The sequence below is a fragment of the Theobroma cacao genome, chromosome 4 (assembly GCF_053813885.1).
Source record: "Theobroma cacao isolate CCN51 chromosome 4, ASM5381388v1, whole genome shotgun sequence".
Taxonomy (NCBI): domain Eukaryota; kingdom Viridiplantae; phylum Streptophyta; class Magnoliopsida; order Malvales; family Malvaceae; genus Theobroma; species Theobroma cacao.
Window position 1 is genome coordinate 29,571,588 of NC_142642.1, and position 13,092 is coordinate 29,584,679.

At 30.9% G+C, this 13,092-nt stretch overlaps 1 protein-coding gene across 6 annotated transcripts; it reads right to left on the reverse strand.

The window, feature by feature from the left end:
* Window positions 1-4,456: 4,456 nt before the first annotated feature.
* PMI2 (PLASTID MOVEMENT IMPAIRED protein (DUF827)) lies at window positions 4,457-9,015 on the reverse strand. 6 transcript variants are annotated; one of them, XR_001927657.2, is made up of 5 exons: window positions 8,796-9,015; window positions 8,437-8,569; window positions 6,578-8,333; window positions 5,451-5,812; window positions 4,457-5,086 (listed from the first exon to the last, which is right to left on the reverse strand). XR_001927657.2 is itself a non-coding variant. In XM_088805569.1 (5 exons), the coding sequence occupies exons 2-5, from the start codon at window positions 8,560-8,562 to the stop codon at window positions 5,612-5,614; spliced, it is 1,971 nt and encodes a 656-aa protein (XP_088661695.1). In that variant the 5' UTR covers window positions 8,563-8,569; window positions 8,796-9,015; the 3' UTR covers window positions 4,457-5,611. The 6 variants fall into 6 exon arrangements, 4 of the variants coding, with proteins under 4 accessions (XP_088661695.1, XP_017975649.1, XP_007033181.2 ...); XR_016025880.1 differs by having other exon boundaries at window positions 4,457-5,614; window positions 5,727-5,801; window positions 8,796-9,014; XM_088805569.1 differs by having other exon boundaries at window positions 4,457-5,614; window positions 5,727-5,812.
* Window positions 9,016-13,092: the final 4,077 nt, after the last annotated feature.

The following is a 13,092-nucleotide window of genomic DNA, read 5'->3' on the forward strand; positions in this document are numbered from 1 at the left end:
ATTTTCACGAAGGTTCCTACCTTGTGCAATATATGGAAAATGACAAATTTTATAAGGTATTTAATTCAAGTTTGTAAAACTTTGATTAAAAATAATTAGAAAAATAAATTTATAAATCAAAATTGATGAATTACTAGAGTTCAATTAATAAATCAATAATGTGTGAATAATTAATAACTATTGAATGGTGAAAATTTTATCATAATTTTTAGTAAAGATATCTATTTAAATAAAATTTTATATATTTGATGATTTGTATAATAATGTTTTTCTATTCAGTTATTATATAGATAATTCTTTTATATGGACAAAAATGAAAGAGTATTTTGTAGTTATCAATTTTGGACCAAAGAATACAAGTTCGGGAACATGATTATCAGATGTAAATAAAGTATCATTATTAATATTTTTTTATTTAAGTGTGATTGATCAACTAATTAAATCTATTTTTTTTAATAAAAAATTTAATTTAACTTAAATTCATTAAATTAAAAGTTTGAAGACTTGTTTCATATGATATGCAGAGCCAACAAATTAAGGATCATGAATTAAAAATTTTGTTATAGCTATTTGTGGTTGCAAGGAAAGTCTAGTTTCATCGCCTCAAGGGACCTGTCCTCTGGTGAAGGATACTGATCAGTTGATCAACTGTTTGATGGATGAGCAGCTGGCTATTTAATGAAGGAGAAAGGACAGTAAATTACAAGTATATTTAAGTCTTATTTGACCTCAATTTGTGTTTTCTACTTTTGCAATTAAAAATCATTTTAGTAGCATTTTTTAAAAGCTTTAATAGCACTTATATAGATTTGATTAGAATAGCAGCTAAAGAGAATTACTATATCTTTAAAATTAACACTAAATGTTAAATAAAAAAATTATTATAAAATTATAATATTTAAAAGATTAAATTATACAATTAATTCTCGTATTTTATACAAAGTATGAATTTAGTTTTTGTATAATAATTTATGTAAATTGAATCCTTATATTTTGTCAATTTGTTAATTTAAATACTTAACTCTAATCTCGTTAAATTTAACACTTAGATATGCTAACATGACATTTTGACTAAATTGATGTGACACTTTCTACTTACGTGGTATTGACTATGTGTTGACGTGGCAAAAGGCTGACATGGCAAAAAACTAACATGGTAAAAATTGATGTGGCAATTGCTGAATTAAAAATCATCATTTTTTTTCTTTCAAAAATTTCCATTCTATTTTAGATTGAACTGAACTTAGAATCAAGATTATGATAATCAGCCTAGTGACTACGCTTAATAAATTAAATAACGACTGTTCTATTCAACTTGTTGCTCTCTGTGTTCAAAATGGTCAAACTTTTTTTACGTGGTAGCAAATAGTTTTTACGAGTCAATAACAAAATCAAAGGTAGTGCCAAGAGTGTAATTAAATGTGGGAAATAAGAGGACCCCAAGAATCATAAGAGATGGACCACATGCCAAGCCACATTTTTCCTCTAAACACGGTTCATGATGTGTAATAACACCGGTAACAATTGGTCAATGCATTTTAAAAGGCATTAAAACAAAAACCAAGAAAATGGCCCTCAGCTAAATCTATGAGATGTCAAAAAATAAAAAATTCATAATTTTCAAGATTGAAATGCTAAAAATTAAAAAACATAACAGTATTAGTGCATTTGGTGATAACATTCTCATGATCAATCTTTTTGTTTTCCTTTTTAAGTTCTAGTTGCAACACTTTCTTGTGTTGAGATTAGTGTAGATGTCACATTTGCTTTCTTATGTTTTTTTTTTATCAATTTTTTTCTTTCTTTGTGCTTGAAAACAAAGATAGTAATAATATAAGAGATTCAAAATTGTAATTAAGGTAGGATAAAAGAAAACAAAAACAATCCTAGTAGTTACCGGCAATTGATTCGTAGTAATGCATAAACTAGACCTCATGACTCTCCTCTCGGTAATCATTTCACTTTAATTGTAGCTAACCTAGTCCTAAAAAATAAAATTAACGGCATTAAAACATATAATGCCAATTTTTGTAAATAATAGTAGATCATTATCAAAATTTTTCCTTCTATCTAGATATTTAGTCAACTTACTCTTTACTTGAGATTTTAAATTTTTTCCTTAAATAAACAAGTTGTTTTTAGTAGATAAATTTTTGTAAACATTTCATTTATTGAATACATATGTAAAAAATATTGGCTTAGCAAAATGAAAAATCATACTTGATGATATATTGTGTGTGTAAGGGTTGTCGTTATTATTCCCAAAATAGAAATTTCAAAATGGGGAACATAGCTGTTGTATTGGGATGGTTAGCTATATCTACTATCTTTGTAATAGCAATTATTGTTGTGATGGGTTTCTTTGCAGTGAGGAAGAAAAGGGTTGTTGGAAGAAGAAAAAGAACACAAACTAGAGTTAAAATGAATAATATATCATCAAGATGTCACTTCCGGAGATAAAATCAACTAAAATGGGGATTCTATCTTTATAAATAAAGAATTGAAATTTTGTATTAAAAATTCAAAAGTTAGCATCTGTTGAATCAATTTCATAATATTTTCACATGTACCTCTTTTTTCTTTGCTCTTGTCCTTGCAAAGCTACCAATTGTTCAAATTCTATACCTTGCAATTCTAACAAATTATATGTTAAAACCAGTAATTTATTCTTCAGCAAATACATTTAATTGTTCATCTAATATATGCTAAAAGGATTCAAAAATGAATATTTGATGCACTAAGTATAAAATAATTAAAGCTTGTTGTTACCTCCTTATAACATTTAAAATACATTTATTTTGATCACGTGACAGCTATGAAACTATAACATATATTAATAAATTTTATAAACAGAAAGCAATTGAAGCAGCCATTTTCTACTGTAATAAAATGTAAAAATTAATTGTTCAAAGTGCAGGAAAAAGAAAAGGAGAGAATATATACCTAAATTAATCCTAAGCAACTACAACAAATAAAATAGTAATTTACCAAGTAAAGCCTAATTAAACATAAACAAACGAGAGTGACTGTTGGGTTCTATATTGTCAATCCTAGTGGTTAAATTGTTGCATCGCATGCGTATTTTTTGTTGATCTGCAATTTCTGACTTCATGCTCAGGAATCTCTCTAATCCCATGTATGGCTTTTCACTTAAATGTCAACATTACAATCAACATTTTATAAAAAAAGAAAATCACAATTCATCAATCTCTACCTAACCTTCATTAGCAACCTATCTACACGCGAAAGGAAACCAACAACTAACTATACACAATCTATACAAAAGAGTGACCAATCTTTCCCTTAAAACTCAACACATAATCAAACTTCTCTCAACACAACAGTAAAACCCAAAAATAAAAATGTTAGTGGTAGACAAAGCAAACTCCAAAGGAGCCACAAACACCAATTTTTATATCAAATAAGTTAAATTACACCATATTTTTTGAACAAACCTGTTGATTCCCTCTATTAATTCTTTTCCCTGTCAAATGTTCAATCCTTGCCTGCCAAAAAAAAAAAATTGCTTCTCGATTATTCCTTCTAATACTTTTCCCGATCTTCAATTGTCGATTAAAACGATTCTCTCTCTCTCTGGATTCTCCCTCTTATGTTGTTTTTTTACTCTCTCAATTATTTTTATCAATATGGTTTAATTTAAATATAAAATTAAGGTGTTTTTAAGTTAAATTTTGAAATGTTTCCAAATTAAATTTTTTTTCTCATCAACAATTGCCACATCAACATCTACCACATCAGCACACAATTGTGATCTGTCCAGTCAATTTAACTATAATCAACGCATCAGTATTATCACATCACATCAATACATAATCAACGTCATGTCAATATACTTAACTATTAATATTAAAATTAGAAACTAAAATTAACAAAATATAAAAATCAAATTTACACAAATTATTATATAGGGATTAAATTTATATTTTTTATAGAATACAGAAAATAATTGTATAATTTAACTTTTTTAAAATTATAGTAACCAGAGAGATGGTTTTAATTAATTTTACGGCAGGGTTCTTCTACGTTCTGTCTCTTTATGTTCCGGTAGCAGGGTAGCAGACTTAGATAACTGTAATTTTCAGTAAACTTGTTCTTCTAAATTTTTTAATTCAGATATTGCCTGTCTAACTTTTTGAAGTTTTAACTGTCTGCCTGTATGCTTGCTTGAATCATGGCACATGGTGAGTTTATTAGTCAGAGTTTCCCTAATTTGTCAAGTAAGTTTTGATTGCATCGAGATAGTTAGCTATAGCTACAACTGGGGGTAAAGAAATAGCCAGGGACAGATTTTTGGATAGAATTTTAATGTTAACCTCCTGCTTACTTACTGAATAGTGAACAACAATTGCATTCCATGTACTTTGATGTCATCATGAGCCCTTCTTTTGTTTTCTACTAGCTATTCTTTCAATCTCAATTCTGAACTGTTCACTACTTATAGATGAATGATTTTTTTTTTTTGAAATTTCATTTGTATTTATCAACGGGAACAATATTTCTCCTCTTTACAAAGATTTTGTCAAGTTATGCCCTGTACAAAATAAAGGGGCATACCCACACAAAATCCTTTTCTACTCCCAGGTGATCAAAAACAACACCAGCAAAAAGATCCTGTACACCTGCCATAATGAACAAAAGACCAAAAAAACAACCAGCATAACCCAATCACCTCCTCCAAGTCCTAAGGCTTAGGAAAAAAAGAGCCGATCCCCTTTTAGCCAAAAATCCTATTCAACCAATAAACACCTGCAGTCGAAAGATGGAAGATGAAATCACCCCTCTAGATAGATCCTCGGCAGCTATACCTGGAGAAAAAGGAGGGACATTGAAAAAACTCTCCTCAGGCACTAGCGTTATTATTAGATGCCTCCCCCCAAACGTTGAGCAGATTTTCAACCCTTCTTATCCCTGTTTTCGCCAAGTTGTCAGCTTGTTGGTTGGCTTCCCTGTAGATATGTTGAACCTCCCATTGGAAAACTTTTCTTTTTAACATCTCGATGTCAAGGATCCACTCTCTCAACCTCCATGGGGCTTTTTCGGGTGCATTAATCCACTGGACAGCATTCTTGGTATAGATGAATGATTTAATTATCCTTTTCTTACAACCTTATAGGAGACTTCCAAAAAAAATCAAAGAATGGAATATTTTGCTTATGCTCCAACTAGTTTGATTGCATAGAGACTGTGGAGGTAGCAATATATTGAGATTTTCAGGAATTGGCTATCATACTTAAAAGAAGAAAGAAAAGGAGTTCCTTAGGAACAGTTTACTAGATACTACTTGAAACCGCAGAACTCTAACATAAACACAGTTCTGTTTTCTAATCATTTCTCTGTTTCAACATTCAATTTTTTTAATGTTCAGCAAGACTAATGCTACATATATGATTGCTTATGGTTGTGTGCATTGTGAAATAAATGATGCAAACCTTCATATCTGAGTCTGTATGTATTGAGAAGAAAACTTCAAAGAGGCTTCTTTCATTGACATCATTGTACATGCTACCTTCATTTGTGAAGGGGTACCACCTGGTTGAAAGTAAATTTCTATGAAACTGGCATCCATGATCATGCAACTGCAACAGAGAAACTACCTGCCATGTTCAGTACATATAAATCTGAAAAATAAAATTCTTTCCTGAACAGTTAACCGGAGAAAATATTATGAAACTTGAAGAGTAAAGGATGAAACAGAATTACACATTCCTTTGAAGTGTTTTTGCAGTTTGCTGTGTTGACATCTCATGGCTGGAATGATGTTTAAAGTATACATTTTCTTTCTGGAATGAAACTGCGGATCAGGAAAAATAAAGAAAAAGAAAAAGAATGTAACCAGGAACAAAATAAAAAAAAAATTTAATGTCAGTATGGCACAAATCTAGCATAGATGTAGTTTTCACTATTTACAGTCAGTGGCCACAATAGGGAGTGCACACCCCAGCAAGCGTCACACCAACCAAAACCATAATGCTGGAATTTAGTGCACATATAAATTTATAAACATTTTCCCCCTAATTTCTGAGTTGGATCCTTTCCAGTTTCATCCAAAAAGAGGGTACAATCAGGCTAGCCAGAATTGAACCCCCCATATTTCAGTCTACAAAGGCCACTAAAATGGGATAATATTTGGTCTGGCAGGGAATAAACTTCTTGACCTGACAAATGAACCATGCAACGTTGGAAACCGAAATGCAAGTCAAAGAAGAATAGTATAAACCAAGAAGCCGCATCAACAATTAAACACAGTAATAAAGAACATGTAAATATCAATAATTGGGATTGAGAAGTTATTTTTTGCTGCAGACAAATAGTCTGCATTCATTGACATGACTGCTTCACAGAAACTCACCCACAATTACATTTGAAAATGCCTCATTCAATCTGATCAAATTCAAGTTTTTAAAAAAAGCAAGGCCACATGAAATTGGAAAACAAGCGGTTATTGACAAAACACCACCCGAACTGTTAGCAACAAATGCTCGTAGTATGCAACGTTTTCCTTTATTTACCATAATGATTCACTAGCAGCTTTACACGTGCTTTTCAACTTTCTTACCAAGAAAGAACTTGGCCAAATTTGGCATCACTTTTCTTTTCTTCTTAATGATGAATGGAGTCGATCCACCAGCTCGTATTGCAGGTGGGGCAGACTTACGAAACTTTGCTTGTCGTGATGGTGTTAAATTTCCATTGCTTTTCATGGATCTTCTGCGAAACGGTGATTGCCTGTTTTGTGCTTCCGCATTTTTCTCATGAGTCTGTCTCCGGTTGCGTAATTCTGTCTCTACCATTTTCTTTGCTGAAAGTGACCACTCCGTTCTGTGCACCTCATGCTCCTCCTCTACTCTCATGTCTCTAAGATCTCTGTTAGCTATTTCAGTTTTCATCAATATCTCCCTCTCACTAGCCTTTAAAGCTTCAATCCATGCCTGAGTTGCAGCAACCTTTTTATCTGCAATTTCTTCTGCTCCAACTGCGCGTCCAGTTAAATACTCATACTCAAACTTTGAGATAGTGATTGTGTAACTCTGGTTAGATGCTGAAGCTCTAGATTGCATTGTAGTCTCTATTAGAGATCTTAACTTTTCTAGAGCTGAAGCTTCTGATGCCTTAACTGCCTCAAGTTCTTGCACAGCTGCCTTCAGCCTTTCCTCAGTTAAGTCTATTTCAGACTCAGTTTTCTGGATTTCTGCCTTGATAGTTGCAGTGTCTTCAGTAATAAGCGCCTTCTCTTTCCTTGCTGCCTCTGCTTCTGTCTTTAACTGTTCAAGAGTGAGGGAAAGATTGGTCACAATAGATTCAGCCTTTTCTCCAGCTGCAGTTACTGCTTCCAACTTGGATTTTGCTCTGAGCAGCTTTGAATTGAGATTTTGAACTTTCAAATCTGCCTTCTCTCCTGTTTTCTTTGACCTTGCTGTTTCTTCTCTTACATGTTTCAGCTCATTTCTTATGATATCCATAGAGGACATATACTGAAACCCTTCTTCTCTAATTGAAGCCAATTCTTTCTTAGCTACCTCCAACTCTTTTGTGATTGACTGTAACGAAGGTGAACCTTCCACTTCTGCAGCACTTCGAAAACTGTGTCCAGATTGCTTCAAGTCATCGCTTCTCTGAACCCGTTTGTCTAGTTTCTTAACTTGCTTTAGCTTATTTTCTAAGAGATTAACGTCAGACAAAGTGACAGCCAATTTTTTTTCCAACTCCTTAGATTGATCAATCTCTTCAATTATTTCCTTCATTTTCTCCTTTGTTTCCTCCATACTAAATGAGAATCCACCAAACTCTTTTTCTCTTTGAGCTTCAAGTTCTCCAACTTCTTTCAAGGCCTCAATCCGGGCCAACTCAACTAACACATGTTCCTCATTAGCTGCCTCAATTTGCTTCCTAAGCGCCTCAACTGAGCTAGAATTAGACCACATTTTCAAGCTTGAGTCTTCAAATTCCTTCTCTGCCCGTGCTTTCTCTCCCTTAACAGAAGCCATATCAAGCTTAAGTTTACTCAATTCTTGTTTTACCAAATCCAATTCTCTCATCACTTCTGCGTAGTGATAACTTTCAATACTCCTCACAGCCAATGCCTTCTCTTCACGGTTTCCACTCTTCCTTAAAGATTCAATATCTCTCATCCTTGCCTTGGCCTTAAAATTTGATTCCTCAATCATAGAAGCAAGATCCTTAACTGTCTTCGTTGCACTGAAGAGTTCAGATTCTGCTTTAGACTTTGCCGATTCTGCAGCTCTTCTACTCTCTTTGTATCGACTCATATCCCTTCTTGCCATATGAAGCTCTCTTGCTCTTGAAGAAGGCTTCTTAACAGAGTTATCCCATGATGACAACTTTGTCAGTCAAATTGAAAAATAAATTGAATTGCATAAAAGCAAGAGGTTTTTCACAGGAGTAGGAAAATCGTACCTCTGGAAAATCCTCCTGGGGTTTCTTCAGTGAAAAATTACCATCAAGAATCCTCTCTCCATAAATATTAACAGCAGCTTTAACTGTCCCATTTCTTCTTCTACCTTCGTACCTTGTCCTATCCATTTTTAACCTGTTCCATTTGTTGAACCAAAAAAAAGAAGTATAAATACTAAACCAAATGCCTGGAATTCCCATAAAGCAGAATCTTGGTATGCTTCTTCCCATCAAAACTACACATTATTAACTTCCCATCAACTGTAAACAGGTCAAAAAAATTGCCAAATTGAAACTGCAACAGAGAGTTAAACTAAGTAGCAAGAGATGTAGAGTTTAAGAGAAGTAGACTGAGAACATACCAAGAAACTTTAAGTTGAATTACAACAAAGCGAATGGTTCCTGGAAACTTGTAATAATATTGTAGTTTGCAGGAAGAAGAGGTGTTGGGATTAAGTTACAAAGGTCGTTACGTTCTATAAGGCAAATACCAAGGAAATGGAATAAAATATGAAACGGCGGACAGACACAGAGAGAAAATAGGGTGAATCCTGATGGTTGGTTAATATTCTTGGATGCAACGGTAGCCATCATTTTTTTTTTGGTTGCCATTTATTACCCTTTTTGGCTCCAATTATTTGTCAAAGCTTTAATATTTTGCTATAGAAATGAGACTGCTTTTTGGCCACAGGTGAATATTCAGGGAAATAAATAAAAGATCTAACCCAGGAACCTTGGCATCTAGGAGTTGGAGGCAACTCCAGAAGATGGGACAAACAATAAAGACACATGATATTGTCTGGAAAATCATTGTATTTTTTTTTATTCTGTTTTTTGGACGAATTAATTTTCTTCAATGATTTCTATACCATTAACATGCATTAACCGAATTCAATGATGCCAATTAATGAATCCTAAGGCAGTGGAAATGTTATAAATTGAAGACGCTGTGGAGGACCAAACAGTAATAGTACATATGTGGGTAAGTTTTGCAGCATAGCCAATGATGGATTCAAATTTTTTACCCAAAAAAATCCAAAGGTACAAATGAGCAAAAACGACAAACCAGACACACAGAAAGGGTTTGTCATCAGGTGAAAGAGCAAAAGGCAATTTTATGTGTTTGGAGCTAACGACAGAGCTGAAACTGTGGCAGCAATCAAAGGTAAATGAGCAGCCACGTTTTTAGAAGCTAATCCACATGACCGGCCGGAGGAGCCAAAGCCACTCAATTTTATTTGTACCTTGTTGGTAATTCCACCAATCTTTTTTTTTTTTTTGGCAAAAGAAGATATATTATTACGGTTCAAATTTAAAATTTTTATTCAAAATCCAGGTCATTTTTACTACTTAAGCTTAAGTCATTTTCCTTATAGTAAAAAAAGGATTTTAGCTCATGGACTATTTCGGATTGAACATGTTAGGCCCCTTATTTAATTTTGATTAAGCAGGTTGGTTTACTTTTATTATTTGTTTAATTGAGTAAAATAATTAATTTTGTTAGTTGGGAGTAGTACTGACTTGGAAGTGATTCTGTATAAATTGGGAAAAGCAAAAAAGAACGAGTATTTTGTCCAATTCACGTGTTAACATAATTTTAGTAGTTGTATAAATTATAAGTTAAATCACTGAGATTAAATTACAATAAGATTATAATAGTGTTAGATTACGATACGATTACAATATTATTAACATAATTTTTTTTAAAATAAATAATTTTATAGTTTAATCAAATGATGAAAACGTATTTCCAAATTATCATTCATCATAAATTCCTTAACACCCACAGGTGGAGAATGAAGATAAAAAAAACACCTCATTTGAACTAAAACTTTAATTTTTTTTTTTGCAAGATAACTAAAACCTTAATTAACCATAAAGTCGACTAATTGATTACCTCTCGATAAATATATTGCATAATAATCTCCCACTGTCTCCCCATCAAGCTATGAATTGCATTTATTAAATTTGAGTTATGACAAGGATAAGGAGCAATAGCCCGAGCTACAAGTTGACCATCCGCTTGTAAAATAATCTTGTGAAAGCTCAAATCCCATGCAAGATTCAAACCTCTATAAACATCCTAGAACTCTGCTCGGTATGCCGGGCAAACACCCAATCTAGTAGTAAAGCCATCACATGATTGGCCAGTTGAGTCACGTAGTACACCACTAGCAGTTGCTTGTCCAACAGATTTTTTATACGTACCCTCAAAATTCAATACAATCCAATTATCTGATGGAGGGGACCAACCTATAAGAATTTCCTCACGTCCAGTCATGGATGAAGCTATTTCTCACCAATGCATTCTAAAGGCATTTTGTATAGCTCGAGCAAAGCTGAATATCGAATTTATACGACCCCTCACTCTAATACTTTACCTTCAAAACAAAAGCATTCCTTCACTTCCACAAAAATTAAAAGATAGAAGCGGCTCAATAAATTTAAAAACTTAAAGTGAAATATTCGAATAAAACTTTTTTTATTAAAATTTTATTCTTCTAACTTTTTGAGATATAAAATTTTTAATTAAACTTTTATAATCAAGTTCTTCTAATATTTCTTTTTCAATTAATAATATAACTAATTCATTTAATCTTTCTTAAGACATTATTGATTTTAAATAAGATTTTATTAATTTTAATTTTTAAAAACTTTTTTCTCCTAAAGCAACACTTGCTGGAATTGTTAACATTATTCTAAAAGCAATATATGCATTTGGAAAACAATCGAGTCTTCTTATATAATTAAGTATGCCAATTTGACTATTTTCTTCCTGTATAATTTCTTTTAAAACGTTTAACTCTAAAAATAAATTTAAACCATCAATATTAGAACAGTTATTATATTTTAAGGAATATTTAAGATTAAGGCAATATACTTTCAAACTATAATCATCTAATGACTTTAACTTTTTACCGCTATATAGAAAACAAAAAAATAATTAGTTTTATATATAAGAAAAAATAACTGTTGAAAATCATTAAATGAATTGATTGAAAATAAGAGAAATAAGTGAGAAAAAAATAGTTGTTGGAGATTAGAGCCGGCCCTTGGGTGAAGCCACCTAAGCGAAGGCTTTAAGCCTCCAATTTGGGGAGGCCCTAAATTTTGAGAAGATTTATAATTTTATAATAATTATATTATAATTAATTATATAAAAAATATATAAAAGTAAAAAATAATTAATAAAATTATTTATTCTCTCACTTTTCTAATTATGTGCCTAACAAATCTCAATTTTCTATCACTTTCTTATTTCTAAAATGGTATTAATTCTCAACTATATTATTTTATTTCCAATCAACTAACGGTCATATGTATTTAATTATCTCCAACAGAGACGGCCCAATAAATTCAAAACCCTAAAACGAAATATTCAAATGAGATTTTTTTAATTGAAATTAAAAAAAATTATTAAAATTTTATTCTTCTAACTTTTTGATATGCAAAATTTTTAATTAAACTTTTATAATTAAGTTTTTCTAATATTTCTTTTTCAATTGATGATATAACCAATCCATTTAATCTTTCTTGAGACATTATTGATCTTAAATAAGATTTTATTAATTTTAGTTTTGAAAAACTTCTTTCTCTTAAAATAACACTTACTAGAATTGTTAACATTATTCTAAAAGTAATATAAACATTTGGAAAAGAATCAAGTCTTCTTATATGATTAAGTATGTTAATTGGATTGTTTTCTTCTTGTATAATTTTTTTTGAAATTTTTACCTCTGAAAATAAATCTAAACCATCAATATCAGAATAATTATTATATTTTAAGGAATATTGAAGATTAAGGCAATATTCTTTCAAACTATTATCATCTAATGACTTCAACTTTTTACCGTTATATAGAAAACTAAAAATATAATTGGTTTTATATATAAGAAAAAACGGTTGAAAACCATTAAATGAGTTGATTAGAAATAAGAGAAATAAGTGAGAAAAAAATAGTTGTTGAAGATGATTAAATATATTTGATCGTTAGTTGTTTGAAAAAAAAAAGAATATAGTTGAAATTAAAAGCATTTTAGAAATAAAGAAGTGATAGAAAATTAAGATTTATTAGGCACATAATTAGAAAAGTGAGGAAACAAATAATTTTATTAATTATTTTTTACTTTTATATATATTTTTTAATTTTATATATTTTTAATATAATTAATTATATTATAATTATTATAAAATAATAAATCGTCCCTAAATTTGGACCTCTCCGAATTGAGGACCTAAAACCCTTGCTTAGGTGGCTTCACCCAAGGGCAGACTCTGTTAACAACTCTCTTAATGCCTTTAATTTCTTATTTTTCTAAAGTTTTCTTAACTCAATTAGAAAGACATTGAACTTTTTATTTTAGGTTTCATTTAATAAATATAAATAATTTAGTCCAAGCACTACAAAATTCATACAATTTTCTTTATTAATTTTGATACTTTTTTAATTTATTAAAATAAATAAAAAATAAAATATTTTTATAAAGGGTAAAATACTTTGACCTCTCTAAATTTTGATCATAACTCCATTTGAATTTATTAGTTTTTAAAATGAACACTCCATCCTAAACGTGTAAACAATGTTAATATTTAAATATGAAATGTTTAAAATACCTTTATTCTTTTTCAGTCTTTTTCCAAGTTGGTTGATTGCACTTC